Here is a 26,485-nt window from a genome sequence, read left to right as displayed (position 1 = left end):
AATGTATTTTAAAATGAAGTCAGCTTATGTGTCCATTAATTGATGGGTGGATAGTGATAATGTGGTGTGTATACACCATGGAAACTTGTTCAGCTGTAAAGAAAAATCAAAGCATGAAATTTTCAGGTAAGTGCATGGGACTGGAAAAAATTAAGATGAGTGAGATAATCCAGACACAGAAAGACAAACACTGCATGTTCTCGATCATATAGTGTGCGGGCTTTGATGCTTAGATTTATGTGTTTAATTTGGAGAACCTGTAGAAACCAAGAAACCAGAAAGGAACCATCGGGCGAGGAACTCTTAAGGGAAGATGGATAGTAGAACATAAGTTATGTGAAAGAAAAGAGGGGCTACTAGAGGTGGAGAGGTGTAAGCAGGGATGGGGTAGTGGGATGCAAGAGATGATGGGGAAAAGATAAATGTGAGAAAGAAAGGCAACAATAAGGGAGAATAGTGTTGATAGAGTTGAATGATAGGAGAGAATGGGCAGGGGGAGAGTAACTAGATAGCATTATATACATGTGTGCTGGCTAATTTTATGTCAATTTGACAGAAGCTAGAGTTATCTGAAAGGGGGAACTTAATTTAAAAATGCCTGCATAAGACCAGGCTTCTTAATTATTGATTGATGGGGGAGGGCCCAGATTATGTGGGTGGGATCATTCCTGGGATGGTGGTCCTGGTTTCTATATGATAACAGGCTGAGCAAGCCAGTAAGCAGCACCCCTCCACAGCCTCAGCATCAGCTCCTGCCTCCAGGTTTCCTGCCCTGTTGATATCCTGTCCTGAGTTCCTTTGATGGAAGTATTTGCCAGTTGAACCTTCCCTTCCCAAGCTGCTTTGATCATGATGGTTCACCACAGCAATAGTAACATCAACTAACACAACATTAATGAAATTGTCAAAGAACAAATCTAATAAAAACAAATGAAAAGAAAGAAAAAATATATTGCTAGCATGCTTTTTCTCAAAGACAATTGCAAAACAATTATCACTGACTTCTGATAAATTTATTTTCTAGTAGATTAGGGCAAAGCTTATACTAGCAAATATAAGAAATTATTAATATCTAAGGTAAGAGGCTATAGGATAATTGGAGACTTCTGGCAGAGATGTGAAGTAGCATAGCCACTGTGGAAAACCAGTTTGATGATTTTTCAAAAAACTAAATACAAGGTTGGGCACAGTGGTACATATTTGTAATCCCAACACTTGAGAGACTGAAGTAGGGCTGTGAGTTTGAGGTCAGGTGTCACCACATAATGAGAAACTGTCTTAAAGCTACATACAGGCTTACTGTATGACCCAACAATACTGCTGCTTCTAGGGATATTATGTCCAAAAGAATGAAAACATAGTCATACAAAAATATGTATGTCATACAAAATACAAAAATACATACAAATTAAGTATGCCCATAGGAGAATGACATAAAATAGCCTCAAGAGTAGGAACAATCCAAATGTTTATCAATTGGTGAATGAAAAAAGAATACATGGTAGGATACATATATAATATTACTTAGTAATATAAAGGAATAAAGTAACAATATATAGTAAAACTAGATGGAACCTGAAAATATTTTGTTTTGTGAGAGAAGCCTGGCTCAAAGCATTGCCTGCTATATAGTGTCCACATAAAGCCTTAAGAATAGTCAGATTCATAGACAAAAATGTCAATGGTTACCAAAGAGTGAGGCAAATGGGGAACTGGGATTGACTGCTAACAGAATACAGGATTGTTTTGGAAATATTCTAGAAGTAGAGCGGGACAATGGTTAGACAAAGTTCAGAATGAATGAAAATCTATTCCTCTTAACAAAATACCTATGTAAAATATATAAGGTAAGAAGTTATAAAGTTCACTAATTATGAAGTAACTTGAATTTTCTTCTTATCTTTTGATATTATTAAATTGGGTCTCCACTGTCCTGGGAACAGAATTTTGTAATTCACTGTACAAAAAGCACTGCTAGAACCTTGGCCATGTGAAAAATTCCTTAGTGGGATTTTACTGACACAGTAAAGTGGGGTTGTCTGGTCCCTTTAGATTAAAATTCCCAGTGAAGAATCCACAGACAGAAATAATACATGTTCAAATTTTATTGGAGAATTAAGCAAATATTGGCACTTATGTTCCATTCTTTAAAATTCCATTTCATTAGGAATTTTATGGGTCAACAATTTAATTGTCTGGGCACTGGAGTTTCCAATGTTCCCCAGTGGCTTTCATGGTTAATTTGATGGTAGCATTTGATGGTTAATTTAGGAACAACTAGGTCATATCACCATTGCCTTTTTGAGCATTAAAAGGTATTCTGTTTGCTACCACTGGAGTCTCATGCCTGGATTTCACATGTCAAGTTCTTAACCAGGAATGATGGGAGAAAGAAGTATGGAAATTATCAGAGTGCAAGCTTGTAAGTAGGGCAGTGCCTTTGCCAACATTAAGTTGATGTCACCGAAATCTTGGAATCTCAAGTCCAAGGGAGCCTTATTGCCAGAGGAAAGCAGTGGGCAAATCAGTCACCATTCCTTGTCGTTTTGTTGAGGACATCAATTCTGAATGACAATGATCCACCCTTTGAGGTAACCTCATTGGCTTAAAGTTCCAAATGCGAGGAGCACACTTTTGTAATGAGCACACGTGATGGTTTTGATTGTCAGCACAATCTAGTTTCACCTGGAAAGTCTCACTAGGGACTGTCTAGATTAGTTTGATCTGTGGGAGATTAGCTTGGTTCTGTTCACTGGAGCTGGAAGACCTGCCCACTGTGGGTGGCGCCATCTCCTGGTGGGCAGATCCCGAACATGTGAGCGTGAAGAAAGCTGGAAGAGCCCAGGTTTGTATTTATTCCTCCCGGCTCTTGACTATGGGTATGACCGGCAGCTTCAAGTACTTGTTGGCTTGGCTCCCTGTACTGATGGACTATAGCCAGGAATTAAGAGTTAAAATAGACCCTTCCTTTCCTAGATTGCTATTTTTAGGGTGTTTTTTTTTTTTTTCACAGCAACAAAGCTAAACTAAGACAGCACACCAAAGTTTTTGGTTTTAGGGTTGAGCTACATGCATTCATTTGTGCATCACTCAACAACCAGTGAGTGATTATTTATGGGTAGGCATTAGATTAACAATCATAACTTCCTGAGGTAGTATATTTAGTTCAAGGATTATGGCAAATCAGACAGAATATTTACATAAAGAGGTTGGGCGAAATTCCTGAGAGGGAAGAGCCATGAGTCACTGTTTCTTATTAATTTCTACCCCTTGTCATTCTCTTGCTTGGTGGAATTCCTATCACTATCTACTTGAGTTCCTATGTACACATTCATATTTAAAAATTGCTTTATATGGACAGCATTCTTCTACTGTATAAAAAGGATGACCATTCTTGACTGGGTGGTGGTGGCGCACGCCTTTAATCCCAGCACTGGAGAGGCAGAGGCAGAGGCAGGCGAATCTCTGTGAGTTTGAGGTCAGCCTGGTCTACAAGAGCTAGTTCCAGGACAAGCTCCAAAGATACAGAGAAACTATGTCTTGGGAAAAAAAAAAAAGATCAATCTGACAAGTATAAAGATACATATACTTAGACATGACCTTAAATCACAAAGAAGAAAATATTTTTCTTTCAATCCTTAAAAATTATATTCCTCACAAAACAGATAGTCATTCTCTTATATGTGTGCTACTAATATTATGCTTAAAATACTTTCAGGTATATATTGGTGTAACAAGGTGTGTGAGCCACACTTGATGGTTCTCAGCCGCAAGTTCTCAAATAAGGTTCTGTTTCCTTTCCAGCGGATATTTGGCCATGACTGGAGACACCGTGATGCTGGCAACTATTAGAGAGGTGAACAATGCACAGGACAGTGGGCATGGCGAACAACAGTCTGGACCAGTGTCAGTCCTGCCTTGTTCCAAACAAGCCATAGCACAGAGCACAGAATACTTTCCTAACATTTAAATGTGCACACAAAATGAAATAAACACTTAAGTATCTAAAGCTTCAATCTCTCTTACCCCCTTTTTGTTTTTTGTTTAACAAAGAAAAAAATGTTTGGCACTTTTAAGACTATTGGATATTTTGGGACAATACATGTCAGACGTTCAAAGTTTCAATTAATTCAGAGGCATGTATGCATGTATGTGTGCAAGGTACTCTTAAATTGCACTGAGAATCACAAAAATAACACTATATGTGAATTCTGCTTTGGAAGGGCCATAAACATACAGATAAAATGATGTACATCCAGATGCAGAAGTAGTAAAGAATAAAGGCAGTTATAGGCAATGCTAACTTTAGGAAACAGAATGAAATGGTTACTAAGAACTAGAGGTTAGTGTACTCAAGAGTAGAGGAAGGTTTCAAAGAAGAGTGAGGCTGGAGCAAATGGCTTTATCTAGTTTCCTGAGATGAAGCCCAAGCACATGGCATTTACTGGCCAAACATCACTAGTAAGTGGCATGCTAGTTAGGTTTGTTTACTTCTGTACTTACTAGATTAAGGTCAGCATTCTAGAATGCGCTTTGGCCATCTCTCTCTGCACACACATACATATATATATATACAATCAATAATAATTAATAAAAAAAGAGGCCATGAATTTGAAGGAGAGTGAGGAGGGGTATATGTGAGGGTTTTGAAGAGGAAAGGGAAGGAGAAATGTTATAACTATATTATAATCTAAAAAAAAAAAAGAAAAAAAAAGATTGAGACTAATGCATTGGGCACCTGCTTGGCAGCTCTTTCCAATTGGACTAGTGCATCTTAATATTCTGGCAGCATATTATAATCACTCGGAGTGGTAAACAGAATCTTTGGAGGACTACTTTAATTAGATTGGGGTGATGCCTGAGCATCGGTATGGTTGAAGTGCCCCAGGTGATTGTGATGAGTTGAGGATCACTGATTAGAACAATGAACTTCTGTATTACACTAGTACAACAATGAATTTCTCAAGTGTTTATACTGAAAGTTCTCTCAAGTACCAAGTCTTGGGGAAAACAAGCCAAATATGGGTCAGATTAGCAAGGTGAAGTAGCAAGCACTGAATCCTGAGAAAGCAGGGGAGGCAACTCCATGTACCGAGGATGCAAAACTGCCTGCAGAGCCTTCAGAGGGTGACAGTATGCATGTCAACATGACTCTCTGCTGTCCATGACTAGTTTGGTGACTATCAAGAAGATCGGTCAGGCCTTATCTTCCATGTGTGGGGAGCAGAAATGCAAGCTCACAGCTGTCTGCCAGGGGTTCTCATGTCGTTGTCCTATTATGTGCGGCCCTGAGAGTTCAGCTGCATAAACTGTGGTAGTCATGGGACTTAGTCTTAGATTCTGGGATGCAGATCCTGGAGATGCAGATACAGGCTCCAGCTCTATATCATTCAAAGAGAAGAGCCACAGTCGCTTTGGCAGAAAGTTACAACTGCCCATAGAGTGCTTCATTGATATCAGCCTGGAAAGGCCACAAGCCTGATTGCAAGCCAGTGGGATTTGAACTTGAGTCCCAACTGCCCGTAGAGCACTTCACTGATATAAGCCCGGAAAGACCCCAAGCCTGCATGTAAGCCGATGGGATTTGAACCTGGGTCCCAACTGTACAACTTGCTGGCAGTATTATACCCTTTCTTTACAGTCACTGAGACATGGCTAGTCTTCAGCAAACAACTACTACCAGGATCGAGGAGAGCAAACACATTTCCAGTGCATTAGTAGATCCTGGGAATTGCACTTCAAGGAAAAAATTGAAACACAGCAAAGCTTTATTTGACTTTAGCCTAAAAACATGCCCCATAATTAGGATCTGAGTCCCAGACAAGGTGGAGCTCTTCATAGCTAACCACAGTGAAGGCTTATTTTCTATCTGTGTGTCTAGTCAGGATGTTAAACAAATTTGGATCAAGTGCCTAGAAGCTAACAGAATTTTTACACCTCTGCACAATTGGCATTTTAGACTAGGTGATCTTTGTTCTCAGTGCCTTCCTGTGCATTTGGGATATTTAATATTTAACTCCTACTCTCTGCCTGTTAGATGCTAGGAGCACTCCTTTCTCTCTCTGCATTGCTACCAAATGTCTCCACATTCCCAGAATTCTTTTCCCGGGCAACAAAATCACATCTGGGGAGAACAGCTTCCACATGCAAATGTATCACACAATTACAATAGTGCTCTGATTACTTCTAACTTGAGTAACTGAAAAATATTTTGAGTGTGTATGATGTGTGTGTGTGTGTGTGAATGTTTATGTATGAGTGTAGGTGCATACATAAATATCATTTTTTTTTGTTTTAATAAATAAAGCTTGCCTAAAGGTCAGGGCAAAGCAATCACGTTAGTCAGTCATGGAGGCCAGGCTGTGGTGGTGCACACCTTTAATCTCAGCACTAGAGAGGAATATAAGGTGGGATGAGACAGTAACTTACTCTCTCTTTCAGCCTGAAGATTTCAGAGAGGTAAGAGCTTTCTAGCGGCTTGGCTGCTTTTCTTTGCTGATCTACAGGCAAGCTTTATTTATTAAAACACAAGTAATATACCACTGTACATGTGCTCATGTTCTGTCTTATTTGAGACAACTTTCTATGTTGTTCATCCCTGCTTACACCAGGAGAGATGACCCATGAAATTCCCGAGTATTCCAGATGCATGCTGCTGCCCCATGGGTTCTCATGCTTGCATGACAAGCGCTTTACCAACTGAGTCGGTTCTTCAGTCCAGTTTTTTGTATATAAGTAAAAGCATTTACTGAAGCAATGCATAAAAGTCTTTTAAAAGATACTAATTAAGTTCCTACTATGTGCTAAGTTCCTAGCATGTGCCTTGTCATTTCATCTGCATGCTTCTTGTGTGTGGAATGTTGTGTGTTCGTGTTATGATCCTCAACCAAAGCTAAAAAGTTGCTTCTGAGGTTCTGAGGGGTCAGATAATTTCTAGGCAAAACACAGATGCAGTAGATAGTAAAGCTGGGATGCGAAGCCACAGTTTTCTCAGATCAAAGCTTTTCTCCCCATATGGTGTGCTGAGCTGTAGGATTTTTATTTTTTGTTTTTGTTTTTTTTGGCATGAAGTTCAAAGACTTATCGGCATGTATGAGCTGCTAGATAGCTGTGGAGAACAGAGCCTAGAAATTGAATCTTGCTCTTGATCTGAAAAGATCCTACATTTAACCCTTATGTGTGTTAAACAATGGGGAAAATATACTCATTATAAGAAACATATGCATTGCCTTTGAGGATGTGCCAGATTTCCTCACAGAAATGAGAGACTCAAGATTGTCCCAGCCTCAAGAAACTTGACTGACTAGGGAACTAAGACTCATAAGACAACCCCAAAGGAAACACTTTGATATATACTAGAAACACAATATAGAGTTGTTTAAATAAAGAGAAGCATCACTCTAAGCTATAGTCTACTTAGACAACATCATAGCGAGGTTCGGATGAGAAAACAGAGAGACAAAAAATAAGAGCAAAGTTTAGGAAATTGGTTATTTACTATGGTCCACTTCTAAATGTCCATTATAGGTGAAGAGACTGGATGCGTATTTGTGAGTGTCTTATATGTTGGTGCACAACAGCACACTGACAATGCTCAAAAATAGGTGGAATAAAATTATGGCTGTATTTGGTTCTTCCTTTTTCAAGTCAGGATCTCTGCTCACTTCTAACTATGACCAAAGGTCATAAGGTGAAAATTATGGCTTCTGGTTTGAGATGACCCCTTGAATGTTGCTCTTTTATACTTACTACATATCGAGGAGTTCCAAAGCCTAATGTCCACTTATAGACATAAAGGTACAACTTACAGAGCTTGCCTTGTTCCTGAGCCCTCGGTTGTATGACAGAAAGTTAGGACAATTTTTTAGGATCACAATAATAAATTGAAAACTTATGAGAAACCCAAAATGAAGAATCACTCTGAGTAGTAATATTGCAATATCCAGTGAGTTCAAACCCCACATATAACCAGCATATTTCAATACACTAGGTGGCAGCAAATAGGTGTTTAGGTATAAAGTCAGTAGAAGGACAGGAAGAAAATATTAAAATATATTTTATGTGCTATTTATCTCATACAGAAAAAAAAGAACGATTTTTAATACTGAGAATCAGACTCACATAGAATCTTCACTTAGCCAGCGTGTATGTGTGTCACCTTTTCTATAAGAGGAATTTCACAGAAAAAGTGGGAGGGTCATGATTCAGAGTGCTTGTTCATAGAATCAACTCTTATCTCCTCACATAATGGAAGCTTTTCAGGCTCTTCTTGGCTGATTCAAAGGATCCACGGATTTAAGGGATATAATGTTGTTCAGCTATAAATGTTTTGGAACATATAAGTAGCCTAAGAGGATGCATACAAAGAAACCTTGAATTAAATTGAACTGACAATGCAAGTCCATTAACAATCAGAAAGCAGCTGATTGGGAGCTTTTGCAGAAGAAGACCTCATGAGCTCCAGACACATCGGATGGGAAGTTAACCTCTAAGTCAGAATCGACTTGGAAGAAATAAAGATTGACTCCCATTCTTACTCTGGATGAACCTCTGACTTGATGGGTAATCACAATGCCTTTGGAATAACACACAGATGAATGAGATACGGATTCAGCCTTCAAATTGCTATTGTATAAGCCACTAGATGAGATTCTCTCTTCCCAAACAACTAAACTTGTTAATGTGCATTGTGAGAAGCTTTCTAATCTAATAAATATTAAACAGATTTCAGAATATTATTTGGTTCAACTATATACAAATTTTAAATATATATACATATGCATATCAATTGTGATATCAGATGAATTCAGGGCCTTGTACATGCTAGGAAAGCTCTCTATCACTTAGCTATATTATCACTCTATGAATTTTATTTTTATATAAGGCTTATGATTAAATACACACATACTAAGTGTATGCAGTTTCTAAGTTTGTGAACATGTAAACTGTGACTATATGTTAAAGCATTTTTACTAATGGGATACAGAATCCAAATTTTTTTTTTTTGGTTTTTCGAGACAGGGTTTCTCTGTGGTTTTGGAGCCTATCCTGGAATTAGCTCTTGTAGACCAGGCTAGTCTCGAACTCACAGAGATCCGCCTGCCTCTGCCTCCCAAGTGCTGGGATTAAAGGCGTGCGCCACCACCGCCCAGCCAGAATCCAAATTTTTGTGACTTATGATAGCTTAATATATTTATAGATAAATAAGTAAAATGAAGGAAGAGACAAAGAGACCCTCTGACTTTCCATTACTATTACAAAACACCAGAGGCTGGGAAATTTATGAAGAAAAGAAGTTTATTTATCTTGCAATTCTGAGATTCAAGATCAAGGCTCTGACTTCTGCTGAGCTTTGGTGAGAGCTTCATGGTGGATGACAAGATAAGTTTGGGAGTGAGGGTGAGAGAGAGCTCATGGTAACACAGGAAGTCAGAGAAACTGGGGAGTTAGTGCCACAATTTTTTTTTTTTTATTTTATAAAAAGAACATCTTTCTTGGGAATGAATTGTGATTCCATTCCAAAGTCAATGAATCCCAATAACCTAAGAACCTTATACTAAACCCAGCCTTTTAAACCCATCACCTCATGGTGCCGCCATATTGGCTACCAAGCTTCCGACATGAATATTTTTGGAGTCCTACCATGTAAAAATAATAGCATCGCTATAGAAAAATATACTGTCAATTTGTTATTTAAAAATTACTATTTTATTCTTTTTGCCTTCTAAACTTTCCCCAGATCTCCAAGCATACACTTATGTGAATAGAACCAAGATATAGAGTTGAGATTTTTATCCCCTTATAATGCTCCAGATACCTTCGTCCTTAAAGGACTGCTCTGTTGGAAGCAGAGTTACAGGAAATATTAAAAAGGAGGTACCTGCCCATCAGATAAGATGTAGCTATGTATACAGGAAGAAAGCAGGCATCAAACAGAGTAATACTCTAGTGTGAGTCAAACACTTTTCTTACCATGAAATCTTGTCAGATTAAGTAAAAGAATTCTTAAAATTGTCTCCAGTATTTTGTGCTATATAAGGAATGGCTTAAGTAAAAGTTTCACACAGGTATGAAGAAATCAGCTTGCTGTTATGAGGTGGACACATGGAGAATTTCCCTTTCGAATGAGGGGTTTCTATGACTATGATGATTTTTCTTGCACACTGCCTTTCTTTTGGTTCATTCCCCCCTCCCTCTCCCTTCTTTCCTTTCATTTTGGGGAAAGTCTCACTATGCATGCCTGGATGACCCCATAACTCACCATGTAGACCACAAGGCTGACCTCAAATTCTCAAAAGTCTGACTACCTCTGCCTCCTGAGTGCTAGAATTAAAGGTGTGTGCCACCACACCTGATCTTTTCTTTGCAGCACTTTGTTATTGATGGTAATGGCTTATACAAACTCTACTAGACAAAATCTATGCCCTTCCTATGAGTCAATGCTTGACATATAGGCCTGGGAGTTTTAAGCCAGAATCAACAGAGGAACTTGTTTGCTCACCATTGGGCATGTGGGCTCCACCCTAGACCCACTGCATTGCTCTAGCTGGTAGACAGCATGGGGGCCTTTGTTTTTAATGAATGCCTCTTCTAGATTTGTGTGGTTTTCGGTCTGAACTCTCAGGCGAAGTGTGCAGTCTGCTAGTTGGAAAAGGAGGCAAGTCATGGTCAGAGGCCCCTTTGCTTGTGACAAGTCAGCAGACACTCATAATTGAATGGTAATTAAACTCACATTATGATATGAGACAAAGGCTGTAAAGATGTAAGTTGTACAATGTAAAGCAACTTGTGGCTATAAAGGAATTAAACACTGGAACTGGATGCATTAGAAGAGAGACTTTGAATCTTTCTTTTGAAATAGACATGTGTGTGTCTTTGAGATATGTCTGTCTATACAGCAGCTGGATGGTTCCTACACGCAGCTGAGTGTTGGCAGCACTGAAGAACTCAAGACGCTCAGTTCAAAATAACTACAGAAGGAATCAGGGTTATTCCCACTTTGAGATGAATGATTGAGCCTTTGAGAAGTTGAATGTCTTATCTTCATAGAACTAGAAAGAGGAAGACATGGGATTCAAACCAGATCTGTGAAATTCATTGGTGAGTTTTCAACTGCTTTTTATCTACTGCTTTATCTATCTTTATGGCTCTAAATTCAGGGTAATATTAGTAAATGGATGAGGAGAAGAAGTAAAAATATAGAGAAGATAGGGAGAGAGAGAGAACAGCTAATGTGTATGACATGAAGGGAATAGAAGCTATTTTCTTGGGCCATTAGTAGAACCCAAGCACTTTGTTAGAACAGAGGGGCATAATGAACCTTTCTAAGCTGATGACTTAGTAACCTTGAAGCTGTAGGTTGACAAACAGGAAACAGTCACTTAGTTTGGACTAGAACACAGAGTTCCTGTTTCAGGGGAAATTTTATAGAATGTCAACAGCAGCAAATGTTCACATCAGCTGCTGAATTTCACATTTCCATTGGCAGCGAAGGCTTAATACCCCCATCTCCAGAGAGCAATGACCTATCACTGATTCAAGAGCAGTATCTTTGGGTTTGGAGTGACAGTGGTCACTTCTGACACCAACACAGATGTCCTGGGTCTCTTCCCATGCTCTAATTTTAAATGCAGCTTTATTTCCAGATTCAGGCGAGTCTGAGCACCGAGGCCCAGGGTAGCTGTTATTCCCTGTGCCAATGCAGCTGAATTACATTAGCTAACATGCCCAAAAAGCATTTCCCGAAGTCAACAGCACTTTTTCTCCTGTGACTTCTACTCATGCTTCTTCATCCATGAATAAGTACTGCATGAGCAAAACCAGGTTTTAGAAAAACAGAGAAGGAATGGGAGTTCTGCGCGTGGACACCTCGAGTGTGAGTCCACACGCCCTCGAGTGTGAGTCCTTCTTTATACGATTTCAGAAAACCAGTCTTCAGTCCCACAAGCTGAGTTTCCTCCAGATCTACAAAATGCGTACGGCAAGAGTATACTTACAGAATTATTGTGAGTGAAGCTCCGAATAGTGCTCGATAAACTATGTTTATCACCTCTCACCTAGAAAATTTGGTTACCACAATTCATACCCTAAAGTTAGTTGAATTTCTTTTTTTTATTTTTCAGGTAATGGATAATGGTTACTGTAATTCGCTATGCTCTGTGGTGATCCTTTTGGTGTATTATCTTGGTCAGTCCTCTCATCAAGAGTATCGAAGGGAATTTGGTTCAAAGACTTTGATCAAGATAAGAAAACCTGGACCCAAAGATGGGGAGCATCATTGCTTGGAAGTTCTACCTCAAGGCTCACATTTCCAATTTCTTACCACTATGTGAGTCTAGATGATGATTTCTACAGCAAGAGCCTAGTAGCACAGACTGGGGACCCCTGCATTAGAGTGCCTGGGTTTGAATCACGGATCTGCATCGCCTACCTGCATATACTTTGGACAAGTCACTTCTCTTCCCAGGTCCTAGTCTAGACTTGTGTTAGATATGGAAAACAGAATCTACCTCCGAGGCTGGTTAGGAGGAGTCCTAGCTGTTGGAAAGTGTTGAGAACAGCACATGATCAAACAACTGTGATGATAAACATGCTTTCCAACAGTGAGTTCGGAGGTAAATCTGTTTCTTGCTCCTTTTCAACACTTACAAAACGTCCTACAGGTTTGCATCAGATAACAGTTCTGTTGGGGTTTTATCAGTTGCAACACCTCAATGTTTTCTGGATCTAGGAACTTACTTCAGCCTCTTTGTGATATGAATCACACTAAGATGCATGTTAAATCACAGGGTAAGAAAATGAGAAAGAATAAAAGCATGGTCTTTACAATCAGACCAGAGTCTCCATCTGAATCCTAGCTCTACCACAAGCAAGTGTTCACCCCATGATATATAGCCTGCAATTTTGAAATTCATGCTATAGTTGCTATGTCAGAATTTTTTTAAAGGCCACAAACCTCAAGTTCAATATATAAACATTTGAAAGGTTATAATTTACTATAATTTTTATAAATAATGTGATATAAATTCTGGCACTTTCATTTAATCTCAAGATGGGATAGAGACAATATTTCACTTAATTTTTATAGTGAGGAATTCATCAAGTTCAAAATTTAAACTTTCTTTTAGCCTCCCACGCCTTGTGGTTTACAAAGTAGAAAAAAGTAGCATCTACATGTCCCTAAATGTAAACTACAGTGAATCATGCCCAAAATATCCTGCAGAACTTAAAATAGTGTATTTATATTTTGTGTTTTTTGGATGGCTTTGGAACCAGAAATTTAATACAAGAATGGGGCAAATATATTACAGCCTTAGCATAGAGAAATTACATGGAAGTGAGACTATAAGTTTAGCAAATAAAATGGCTTTTCTGTTTTAATAAAGAAAACACCATCCATATTTTTATAGTAGTCCCTCTTCTCCCTCCAAGTTATTGGACAGATGAAATAAGGGGACAAGGTAGAGCCTGAAGAGCAGAGGGAGACAGTGAGAGCAGACCTATTTGTCCCAGTGTGCCCTGTAGTCCATCCACAAGAGAAGCCCTTTTTGGTCCTTGAGTGTTTGTCTACTCAGGGCTCCTGGGTGAGGCTCACACACAGCAGGCTAGCACACAGGGAAATCCCTCTTTCATTTTCAGGTTTTGCTGGCTATCCACTTACAAGTAAGCCCAGCCTTGAGAACATGGAGACTCTCTGGCATTCTTCTTACGTGCAAGACACGGAGAAGGCAATGCAAAGATTAGAAAGGAGCTTGTGTGGAATTCGAAGGTAGTTTAAGGTTCAACAGCTACAAATAATTAGAGCCTCTGCCTTGGATGCGATGTCTCAAGAGAACATGAGCACCATGATCTTTTTATTACCACAGAGGCTCAAACCTTGTCAGCATCCCCGAAATCCTCCTGGGATTACTCGCTGGGTCCTTCATGCTCAGGTGAAGATATCAGGTAGAACTTGTTATGCTATCTTTATCTTTTCCTCCATCTAACAGCTTCATTTCCTTCTCAGCAAAATTCCCATGGCATAGATTTAGATGGTTCAGTTCATGTTGTCTCAATTAAGGTCTAGAATTCTTCAAACTTTAAGGTCATGTTGGAGTTTATGGTTTGCAACTAATGACTTTATAATGCTCCAAGTAAAAGCTGTAGCACACACCTGCCTCACTCCCCACACCTTCTACTTCATTGTCATATGTACAGCTATATATCTCTGCAAACACATACTTTTTAGACTTTGCTTATTAGAGAAAACATGATACTTGTCTTTCTGAGCTTGGATTATTTTTCTTTAATATGGCAATTTCCGATGTTATCTATTTTTTATAAATGGTATGGACCCATCATTCTTCTGTGATGGGCACTGAGGCTGGTTATATCTTGGCTACTGTGTGCAATATAGTGTTAGACATGAATATGCAGGAGTCTTCATGGTGTGCTGACTTAAATTCACTCATGAGTGTATACACTGGAGTGGTATAGCTGTTTTATATAGTACCTAATTTTTCAGTGTTTTCTTTTCAGAAAATTTAGTTGCCAAAATGGTTGCAAAAACTCATGTTCCCAACAAAGAGGGGGTAGAGAGAAGTGAGGGAGAACTAGGCTTAAATTAAATCTCTCATACGAGAGAGAGAGAGAGAGAGAGAGAGAGAGAGAGAGAGAGAGAGAGAGAGAGAGAAGCAGTAGGGGTATGGCTGGGCTAAGAAGGATGATCAGTGAGGGAAGAGTGGGAAGGAGGATGGTGGTGATAGAAAATAAACAAGATAAATGTACGGTTATTTGTATAGAAAGAAAATATAAAATCAAGAACAAGCTATATTCCATGCTTGTTTGGAGAACCCACTTTAGAGTCCCCAAAGGTATTCAATGAGGAAGACTCCCTCGTATTGTACATTATCATCACAGCCACTAAAGTCACAGATTTTGTTTCCAATGCTAGCAGTAATCTTATTTGATTACTAAGTCATACAAGTTATAATTCAGTCTCACACTCTTAAATAATGTGATCTTTAAAAGGGAATACATTCAACAGTATCATAATGACTCAAATGATTTTTAAAGTTCTTCTTTGGAAATTCTCTTTAACTTCATTCATGATGCATCAAAGAAAACAAATCTTATTACTTTTTAGTCCCAACCCAGTATCATTTAATAATGCAAGAAAAATTTTGGAACAATATTTTCATTATCCGTGACTGGCTGTTACTGGCTGTGTTCTTGCCCTTGCTTGCAAATTCCCAAGGCAACTGCAGATAACTGGCAAAATGAACAAAATACAAGCCCTTCATTGTTACTAGTGCTTTCTGTAACATGACTCAATAAATTAATATGCCTTCTTACGTGACTTTGAGTAATACCACGGTCTGCTAAGATGGGGACAATGGCTTCTGGCACGTTTCAGCAACCACTGCTGATCTGAGAGCTGTATCTTCATTCCTTCAACTCCTCAACCTTCCTCTGTCTGCTCCCCAGGACTTTAAAAATCCAAACAATTATTTTATCTTTAACCATGCATATGCTATGTATGCTTGTGTGGGGTGTAAATGTTTATTTAGTGCTGGTGACAGCATATGCTAGAAGAGGGTGTCAGATAGTCTGGAACTGGAGTTATGGACAATCATGAGACTCAAACTCAAGACCTCTGCAAGTGGAGCGTGCACTCTTAATTGCTGAACCATCCCTTCAGCCCTAATTTCATTTCTTTCTTGTTTGTTTTTGAGACAGACTTACAATGATGTAGTCCTGGCTTTCCTGAAACTCATTTTCTAAAGCTCACAGAATCCATCTTCCTGTGCCCCTCCAGTGCTGAATTTAAAGGGGCGCACCATCACACCTGGCTTCCCTGGGACTCTGGATATGTTATTGTCATAAGTAGGCATTCTCTAAATACCCACCCCCATTGACTTGTAGGTTGAAGGTTGAAACCCTGGCAGGGGTCTTTTGACTAGGATAGAGATATCAGGAAAACACATCACCTTTCTCTATTAAACATCTTCATTTGCTTCCCGGTCAAATCTCCACAAATTGGACTTAGGCAAGTGAGCCTCTTTAACCTTGGGCCCTTTAAGACTTTAAAATCTCCTACTTGTAATTACTTTTCCAACTGAAATCTACATTTCTTGAAAGAATTCTGGTTTGTTCACCTGACAGTTGGTTGTCTGCCAAAGTAAATTGGATGGTCAGGGCTTTGTTGTGTCCTCCCAGCCCAGTTTCCTTGTCACATTCATCGGTAGCAGTTCAAACGGATCATTGAGTCGACTATCTTGCTTTCAAAGTGCTGCATAAATCAGCCTGCTCTGTGCCTAAGAGCACGCTTTTCATATTTAATCAATGTAGCTGGTTCTGATAAATCGTTTCATCTCCTGTGAAATTATCCTGCGTATTCTTTAGTGTAAGAGAGCGAGGACGTCCTTGAGCTTGAGCAGGAAATAAAGCTCGCAGAACAAGTGACAAATTTCCAAATATCTGTGGCCAAGAGTCCTTCACAGGGAACTCTCCTTTTTAGAAGGCTTTGCCACTTCTTCAATGGGACTTTATGGCTTGGCAAACATCAAGTCATGTCCCACCTGGTGATGCTTCAGCCAGTGACCAATTGTCTGTATGGTGGCGGTGACTAGTCACCTTTACGAGTGCAAACTCTCTTAGGTTCTCATGTTGAGCAAAGCACCAAATGATGCATTTCAGAATGCGTCCCCATTGTTAAACAGTGTATGACTACGCTTTTAAAATCTCTTTTGCTAAGTATTTTTCTTGAGTATTAGTTTCATTCCAGCTTTTTTCCTCAAGTTCACTAACTAGGTTTTTTTTTTTGTCTATTTATTTTAAATCATTGGTGTTATTTTACAAATACATAGATTATTTACAAAATTTAAATTGCTCTCTTTTATTTGCTTTGGGCATATCCCCTCCCCTACTCTTTACGTATTTCTGCCTCCTCCCCTTTTCCTCTCTTTTCTTTTCTGTTAGTCTCCCTTTTTTACCCTAGACAGTTAAACCTCAACACTTATGTTACCTATGCATACATATTTTTAAGCATCTATATAAAAAAATCTATGAATCACAAACGAGAAAAGAAGCAATGTTTGTTCTTTGGTAACTGACTGACTTAGCTCACATGGTGATTTTCAGTTGTTTGCATTTTTTTTCGAAAATGACATAATTTTGTTCTTTATTGCTGAATTAAATTCCCATATACGTGAATTTAGTTAATATATGCTAATTAAATACTAATATATATCACATTTTCTTTGTCTGTTTCTCTGCTGATGAGCCATGAGACTGGTTCCCAAAAGTAGCTATAAAATTAATGCCTCCTTATAAAAACTCTCTGATGGCCCTGAGATTGGCTGGGGTTGGATGTGTGCACATATTCTCCTCTGTTAGTGATTTGCCAATGTTTTCAGAGCTGGACAGGAAACAGAGGGAAGCTAACATCATGCTCTGTGGAAATTTTCATTCAGGCTCTAAAGTAGGAGGCATGTATTCTTGTTGACTGATGAGCAGTTGAAGCCTCGGCGTTTAAGTGACTTTTCCAGAGTGGCAGTTCAGAGTGGCAGAGCCGAGGTGCAGGCTCTGTGATGTTGTCTGCATGTTTAGTCAGACTGCTGAGATGGCTCCTCTGTGGTGTTTTAGGAAGTTTCCAGAAAGGAAAGGCTACCAATACTGTTCAAGAAACAATTAATGCTGGTTAATTTGGGAGACGCCACAAAATAGATGAAGTGAGAAGCTGCCTAACATCAGACGGTTGTCACATAAGCTACTGGTTAGGAACAAGACATGTTTCTACTTCTACTATTAGATTCTTGTTTTCCTTCTCTTCCTCCCCTCTCTCTTCCTTATATATTAGAGCAGAGATACAAGAGAGTAGAATAAGAAGGAAAATGAAGTCTCATATATCTAGATTAACAGGGAAGTGTGAGGAATCTGATGTGCAGGCATGAATAGGGCTGTGGTAAAATCCTGGAATAAAGAGAAAGCCAGGAAACAAGTTATTTCCCCCTTTATACTCCAAAACATATATAAACACATACTCCCGATATGCATAATGACTGACCATGTCCATCTTTACTTCAGAGAACACCCTAAATACTTGTTTATGTGCCAGAAATATCCTGCCAACCTGATTCACCAACTGGAATCACCCACAATTCCCTATGCTGTGGCAGCAGACCCCAGATTACTGTGTTTCACAGATTCCGCCATTGCTTGTAAGGCATGCATGTGCCATTGCTACACCCATGCACAGGAAGGTGGAATGAAAACACAAATATTCCCATGTTGATAATAAACAGGTGTCCAACAGCACATGCCTTTGAAGTGATGGGTCGGGTTCCCCAGGTGAACCAACGCTCATTTTATTTTAAAGCATTTTGTTGTTGTTGTTGCTGTAAATCTCATATATATACACATTATATATATAATGTAATATATATATAATGTAAATCAAATTTAAACTTATGTTTCAATGACCTGACAAATGAATTTGGTATTAGAAAGAACACAGTCAAGATCCATCACTATAGTAGATGTCATGACATCTAGAGCCACCGGATCTGCCTGTTGAAGAGGAAAGAAAACTAGATTCAGAGAAACAAACTTTAGAACAGCAGTCCATCAAGCTCTGAAAAGTTCTCTTGCCAGGAGACAGGAGCAAAGCAAACCAGGGCGCTGGTCTTCCAGGCTTCTTTCTGCCTGTGATGTCATTCATGTGCCGTACAAGTCAGCAAGCTCCCCTGCTCTACATTTGACCTTTGCATAAGATTCATGGAAGCACAGAAAAGTTAAACAAAGGCAACATGCCCCCTGTAATTTTACTCTGGCCTCCGATCTTGTGTTATTAACATACTCCAACGCGTTTATAGTGATGGGCTAATCAGTCTTGTTCATACTGAAGAGGGTCATGAAGGCATCTTAAGCCGTGCACAACGAAGCTCAGTGTTTCTATTCAGATGGTTCTCGACCATAATGTCATAATTACAGCACTTTTTTCGGCAACATCACCCACACACTATAATTATAGTTAAAGCTAAGCTATGTTTACAGTGTACTAAAAGGGGTGGATTTGTTTCATTTTAAGGGATCCGTTCACCACTTCTGTTGGTAGCTGAAATACATACTAATGAAAGAATCACAGTTCTGAAACAGTTTTCTGAGCAACAGTTTCAGATACCAAGAAACAAAAAGGGAAAATAAAACCCCAAAAGTCCTAAATCCCAAATGAAGAGGTGTACACACGAATGCCAGTCAGACACCACAATGACTCTTGATTTGAAAGTCAAGGGTGGGCAAGATCGTGGGGTTAGCATGCTGTTGGGGATTGTGGATCTCAGGGTCCCCTCAGTTGGTCTGCCTTATTGTGCAGGTTATGGTATGGTTAAGCTTCTCTTGCCAGTTTGCGGAATTTCAGGACAGTAATTTTTCTCCTAGGAGGTGAGCATACAATATTGCCACTCATCCAATTACAGTGCACGTTTATTCTACAGGTCCACTCATTTCTACATGACACACTTTGTACCCACTATAAGCCAGACATCCTTCAAAGACATCCTTGCTAAGTAATCAGCAAGAACAACATAGAAATGTCTTCTCTCATGGGAATCTAGCCTACATAAGAGTTGTCCTTTGCTTATCTGCCTGGTGAATAAAAGGAAGGTTTTGATGCTGACAAGTGGCGTAGACGTAACCAACCTATCCCACACATCATTTCACTCAGTCAGCTTTGGATTGAAACCTCCCACTTTCTTTCCCCCTTTCTTCCTTTCTTTTAAAATTAGATTTTCATACAATGTATTTTCATAATATTCTTTTCCTTCCACCAACTCCTCCCAGAGCCTCCCAACTCTCTGGGCATACGATGCTCTTCCCTTTTCTCGGACAATTTCATACACAAGTGTCCTGAATTTGGGTCATTTTTACTCCATACTACCCTCTCTCCCTCCCCCTTCTCTCCTATTGAACCCCCCTTTGCCAACAAGCCTTTCTCTAATCTGATGACATTTTTAAGCTTTTTTTTTTTTCACCCACAGAGCTTAATCAGGGTTGCTGGCATGAACAGGAGTGGGGGTTGTTTACTAGAGCACGGGCAATTTTTCAGTTGTTCCATCACAGAAGAAAATAACAGTCTTCGCTCAACACGCGTTAACAGTTCAGAGTCCCTCAGTGAAGGACACACGCTTCGTTTGTGCAGTAAATCTTCTGAAGGCTCTGAGAAAGGGGCTCTGGACTGAGGTTTGTACAGTCAGGGATGGATTTTCCATTTTGCAAACAGAAAAAGATTGTTACAGTGGCCGAGCATTTAGCTATGCATGCAAGCTACATCTCTTTTATTCCTAGCGACCATTTCTAACAGAGAAGGCAGAACCAGGTCAGCATTTCCCAGGTGCCAAACACTGTGATAAACATTTTACAGAATCAAAGAGCAGCCCTGTGGAGACATGGAAGCAAGTCAGCTGGGCTGGAGCTGCTTCTCTGGGCTTCCTCGTTAATGCGTTACCAAATTGAAGACACTTTTTTACAGGAAACTAAAAGATGGCCACCTACATAAAATGGGTGATTAGCATCATAAATCATCACAAGAAGAATCATTTATGTGCTTGGGATAGGAGGAGGTGTCATTTCTTAAGGGGACAGATAGGACGTATTTTAGGCTTATGGCCTATGCTTTGTATCTTAATGATCCTGAAGATCGTTGAGTCCTAGAAAAGCTGAAACAGACATGGCTGGGTTCCAACAAGACTTCTTTACAGAATACGCATCTGGTCTGAGGGTTAGTTTGGAACCTCTGGTTTAAACAATTTTTTTTTTTTTTTAACAATTGTTGACCTAAAGAAAAGAAAACCTGAGGTAACTTATCTTGTAACACATGTTGTGAATTGTAGGTAAATACATTCTTTATAAAACTGATACTTTCATTATTGTTGCTGTCTCATATTGGTAACATTTCTCTCAAGTATAACACAATTTTTTTTTGACTGTATTTACCCTTCCCTTCTAGGGACAAGTAAATTTTACTAAAACTTCAAATGATTCTGGGGAAATCAAACATCTACACGGCAAAGAAGAGTACAGGCTCCCAGCTCAACTCATGTGTACAAAAAATCCCCAGTCAAAAGGGCTCAGATGTGCACAAAAAAGATCAAACTTTAGATTGCTAAGAAACACTGAAGAAAATACTTGCCTTGTGGTTGACCAATATGTACTATATTATTGTGGATCATGTGAAAAAATATATCCAAGAAGTCATATATTTACATACATTAAAAAAAAGACATAAAGCCTCTTTACTCACTTATAAGCACTCTGTTTAGAAACCAATCAACTCTTGAGTGGTTTTGGTTCAAGTGCATATTGGCTCATACTGCGTGCTTGCCACTAGGTACCCAATCACTTGAAAAGGAATCCTGGTACTTTTGCTTCGACTCTTTATTAAGTCTGTGCATCTTTCAAAATATATGCAGTGTAGATTCTTCTTTCTCAGTAAACATTGAGATTACCTTGTATAAAATACATGACCTACCTAAGGAAGAGTCAATACTTTGTATATGACCTTAAGAGCCCTGTTTATCATTCACAGGAGCTCTGCGGACCAAGGGCCTTTCTGGAATGAGAGTTGTAGATGTTCTAGCCTGGTGATACATAATCTCTATCTACCATTTAGAATCTGGGGCTCTTTGGTGAGTAAAGAATTGGGTTTGAAGTAGTGGAATTAACTAATCAGCAAATAAATAGGCTACAGGCCAGACCACAAAGGTTGTAACCAGCTGTGGGCTGCTAAACTTCCTGGAGTCGCTCAAGAGAGCTTGCTCACCACCTACTGGGGCCATCTAGGGTGAGAGAATGTTTATTTTGGATTTTATTCTTGAGCACGCATGCGCCCTATATTCTGGCAGAAAAACTATGCTAGGCGTCTGTATACAGAGTACGCGCAGGCACGCAGCAATTTCCAGGGAAGTGCTTAAACATACTTAGCAGACTTCTAAAGGAAAGTGTTATTATTTTCTATTTGTTTTAAATCCATCCCCCAAAGAAGAGTGCCCTATGGGTGTATCAGCAAAAGGACCTCCATTTTAGAGGTTTCATTATAAGTGGCTGAAGCATGTGCAGAAAGAGGGACTAGGTTTCTTAAAAGTAAGGGGTAAAAAAAGATTTAGGAATCAAAGGAACATTTAAAAAACGTTATGACTGGGTATTTATCTCCTAAAGAGCCCTTATTTTCCATGTACTCCACGTGAAAAGAGCACAGTCTGTAACAAAGTTATGCCAGGATAATTGTGGACTCTATCTGGGTATTTCAGGTTGGAAAAGAGTCACTGTGAAGTGAATCTTCTTGTAGCTGTTTGAAGAGTTGTCTAATCTTTTTCTTCCTGAGTTGATCTCACACAGCTCAGGCTCACCTTGACTTGTTATGTAACCGAGGCTGGTCTTGAACTACTGACCTTCTTGCTGCCACTTCCCAAGAGCTGGGTTGCAGACAAACCTCACTAAACCAGGCCTTATTCTTTGCTTTGCTCTACTAGGAGCAGACACCCAGCCCTGTCCCAGCATCTTCTTCACTCTCTGCTGGTCTGTTAGGAGTACCGAGTAAGCCAGCATCTCTGTGCTCCCCTTTTCCTTATATAAAGCATGCAGTTCTACCTGCCTGCCTGCCTGCCTGCTGTTTCTGAAAAGCAAGGAAGAGGGTTGGGAATCACCACTAGACTCCCTGGCATTGTCTGGAGATTAGGGCTGCATGTGAGTCAGGAAGAGTTTACCACTCATTTGGGTTCTAGAACGCAAGCCAACATAAACACTGTCTCCTTATAAACCGTCAACGGAATCCATGTTTACTTACTGAATCACTGACTGGATCTTTTATAAACAAGTAGACTGTCAAGAATTCACTGTCAGCGTCGATGTCAGAACCTAGTTAGTTCTTCTTTCCTGTGTGTGCTTGGAGCCCAAGTGCCTTGGAACACAGGAATGCTGTGTGTTCCATGTAATACCCTCATTGCCTGACAGTAGAGCTAAATGAGGTACAGAATAAAGGAAGTGTGGCTCTGCCCAGTGTGTATTTATATCTTTTCTTCTCTCTTTTTAATGTATAAATAATAAAAAAGATAAAATTAAAAAAAAGAGAATATGCCCCGACAGAACATTATGAACAAAAACTTCAAAGATGCCTCTGCGTTTGTTTCCTGTTGGCTGTCTATCTACGGCTGGGCATGCAGCCAACCCTAAGAGTAGCCTGGTCTCCAGTGAGACTCTTTTGGAGGGAGCTAAATTTTCATTTGCAGGTAAAGGCAACGAGTTCCGAAGGTTGAAATTATTCAATAAAAAGCAGTGCTTGAAGCCGAGAGGGTGGTTCGTATTTACTGAGGCAGTGATGGACTGGAAGCAGGAGCTGTGTGATATCTGGATACAACAATGATTCCATAGAGATCTTCTGTAACATGCACCAACACCGGACTGTGCCTCTAGCTCCATTACCTGATTTTAGAGCCCAGTGGAAGGCTTTTAGGAAAGATTTAAGTACACTTAGCAATGGGTGAGATAAATGTCTACCCTTATGTGCATTCCTCCTTGTTTAGGAATGATCAGTGAAGAACATGATGGAAATTGAAGCAGCGAGAAAGGACATAAGCATTTGGGGAGCCATTTCATGTACATTTCTTTCAAGTGTAAAACCATTTACTAAAATCTCAGCATGTTCTAAATCCTTACAGGAACTGTAAGAATACAAGGATTTATAAGATACAACCCCAAATCTTAGGATGGTACAATTTACTAGTAGGGGATAGAAAATTCACAAAAGTTTATATTAGGCTGAGCCAATGATGATTTTATTACATACAGTAGAGTTGATTGGAGATAGTTGCACAGTGTTTACTCTGATGTATGTTGGAGTAAAATAAGAGCCACAAGAGTGTACACTACATACCATAAAAGTTTAGAAAGGGTCTAGGGACTTGAGCTTAAATATAATCTTATAAGAACTTTCTTGGTTGGCTATTATCAAATCTCCATTTAGAGGCATTTCTGCTAAATGGACTTGGAATTAAATGGCCCTAAACACTTGTCTTTATATCTGTAGATTACAGCAGCTCTCAAGCCTCATTGGAGAAGCCTCTTTCTGCAGTAGATGGTATTTAGTACAGAGATTCACGTCAAGCCAGTGTGCGGAGAATAGGAGACTGTGAAGTGCTCCGTTCTAAAGACACATCTGTATCCTATTCCCACCTCCGAGGGATCAGAGATTACGGCAGAAGCAATAGGAGGTGGAAAGATTGTTTGAGCAAGAGGTAGAGAATGACTGCAGGAGAACACTGTGTTTTGGACACACATGTCACGGCTGTTGCACACATGAACTCACAACATGTATGACGACATGCACAAGACCTGAACAAGATCAAGGCAGACACAGTTCCAGCGTGGGGTGGGGAAGGGCTCATGAAGTCCTATACTATCTGAGAAGCCTTTGGCAATTGGTGGCTGCTGGAAGGAGAGTTAGCTTTCCTCAGATGCATCCGTGACAGGCTGCCCACGTTCCAGTGGATGAACTACAGCCATGCATATACTGGCAGTACTAAGAGGACATGGAGTTTCAAAGACAGTACATGAAGCTGGCAGGGAAGAGTGGTGGTTGGGAGGGTACACAAGGAGCTAGAGGGGAGGGAATAGATTTAATTAAAATATAACATGTTCATGTATGAAATCCTCAAGTAACACAGCAATAAGATAAAAATGTCATTATAATACCTAAAAAGAGACACAAGGCACCGAGAAGCAATGAATGGACATTATCATGTAGGACATAAGCCACAGATGAGGGACTTAAGGCCACGCTGTTCACTTCAGAGAGTGAGTTCTTAAACTGTATTATATGACTTCTCTATGAGAGAAAGAGAATCACAGAGATTCCAAGATGAAGCGTGTATATACCTGGGAAGATTAGGAAAAGTTTTGTATAGAGTAATACTTAAAAACATGCCTAAAGGATAAAAAAAATCATGATGGACTGTTCCATACCAGGAGAAAAGAGGAAATTCTGGAGAAGGGGATATGATCATGCAAGGATGCCAGGAATGGAAATATGGGGGTTGTGGTGGCTCATTGTGAACCTTAACTTGAGCAGATTAAGGTACATGAGAGCGGAATACATATTCAGGAGCGTGTACAAGGTGTGTAGAGAAGACTGATGTGTATGACAGGAGATAAGGAAGAAAGTACTTTCCTGAAAGTGGGTAGTACTTCCCAAGAGGGTGGGGGTGTGAGGCCCCAGTGGAACAAAGCTGGAAGAAGAAGAGAACAGTACGTGTCAGGCCCCACTTGCCATGCATGAATGCTGTCATTGCTGTTATAATCTGTGTTGGGCATTACTTTCATCTTCTTCAATCTTCTGATGTGGACTCATGCCAGTGATAGAACCTTCACTGTTTATTATGAATATGATATGATATAATATATAAATATATACATACACTCATATATGCATATATATTTGGTTCTGTTCTTTTAGACTACCTTAATAAACATACTAGACTAGATAGAAAAGACCTTAAAATTGGTGCTGCAAAATCTCTTGAATGCTTAGTGTGATCCTGGCGTGATGGTTGGTGCGCACAAGGCATAAATAATCAGAATTACAGGAGGTAAATGGTATCATGGAACAATGTACAAAGTTCCATGGTAGAACAGAAGGTAGGAAAACTGGGACTAGAGAATTTGTGGAACCTTTCCCATGAGTTGAAGATGGAGTTCAAGCTTGTGGATAAAGAGGAGATCATCAAAAGACACAAGGGGGTATGTGCTGGCATTTAAAAGAGAATAGATAGTTTGTATGAAGACAGCATTTTGAGGTACAAGGAAATTTAGTTGGAGAGACAAATTCTATCTTTTGCCAATGCTAACACTATATAATACTTCCAAATAACAATAATAATGTTACAAAAGGATTTGTAAAACAAGGCAATTTTCTAAATTCAACAAATTACTACTGATTCACAATAAATCCTTTCCTCTCTGTAAGCTTGGCCACACTTAGCGTGTAAGCATAAGCAAAACAGAAAAATGAAGAAAGAGCTCTATAGAGAAACTGAAAGATAAATCCTGAAAAATACTTTTTGCCTATAAAATTTTAATTCTGTCACTTTTCCTGTGACATCCCCAATAGAGAAAAGGGTAGCTGCTTGAATTCTCTTAACACATGGAAGCCATCAGAGCAAGTTAGTAAAACGACAGGAATTCTTACTTGTCCCCAGGTCTGGAATAATTCTTTGCAGAACTGGAGAATCCCTGCCAAGAGTAACTGGTGTAACTGGAAAAGAAAGAGAAGAAAATCATTAGTCAACCTTGTAGAAACACCATCTGCTGTGACCCTGTTACAGCGTCCTTTTTGGATAACCAGCTCCCATGCAAAAACTCCCATGAAAATTAAAATTGTCTCTGTGCACTAAAAAGAGCTTGTAAAGGCAGAGCAAATGGAAGCCTTTTGGTTGCTGTTACTTCTGGTCCCCTG

The 26,485-nt window shown here is 39.5% G+C and overlaps 1 protein-coding gene across 2 annotated transcripts in view; it reads right to left on the bottom strand.

The window, feature by feature from the left end:
* Ghr (growth hormone receptor) overlaps window positions 1-26,485 on the bottom strand; it is a 226,715-nt gene that overhangs the window by 34,301 nt on the left and 165,929 nt on the right. For both annotated transcript variants that reach the window (XM_057789429.1, XM_057789430.1), the window contains exon 3: window positions 26,219-26,284. In XM_057789429.1, coding sequence (XP_057645412.1) covers window positions 26,219-26,284 — 66 coding nt within the window. The remainder of the gene's footprint in view (window positions 1-26,218; window positions 26,285-26,485) is intronic.

The sequence above is a fragment of the Chionomys nivalis genome, chromosome 15, assembly GCF_950005125.1.
Source record: "Chionomys nivalis chromosome 15, mChiNiv1.1, whole genome shotgun sequence".
NCBI classification, from domain to species: Eukaryota; Metazoa; Chordata; class Mammalia; order Rodentia; family Cricetidae; genus Chionomys; species Chionomys nivalis.
This window is presented reverse-complemented; position numbering and strand designations above follow the sequence as displayed.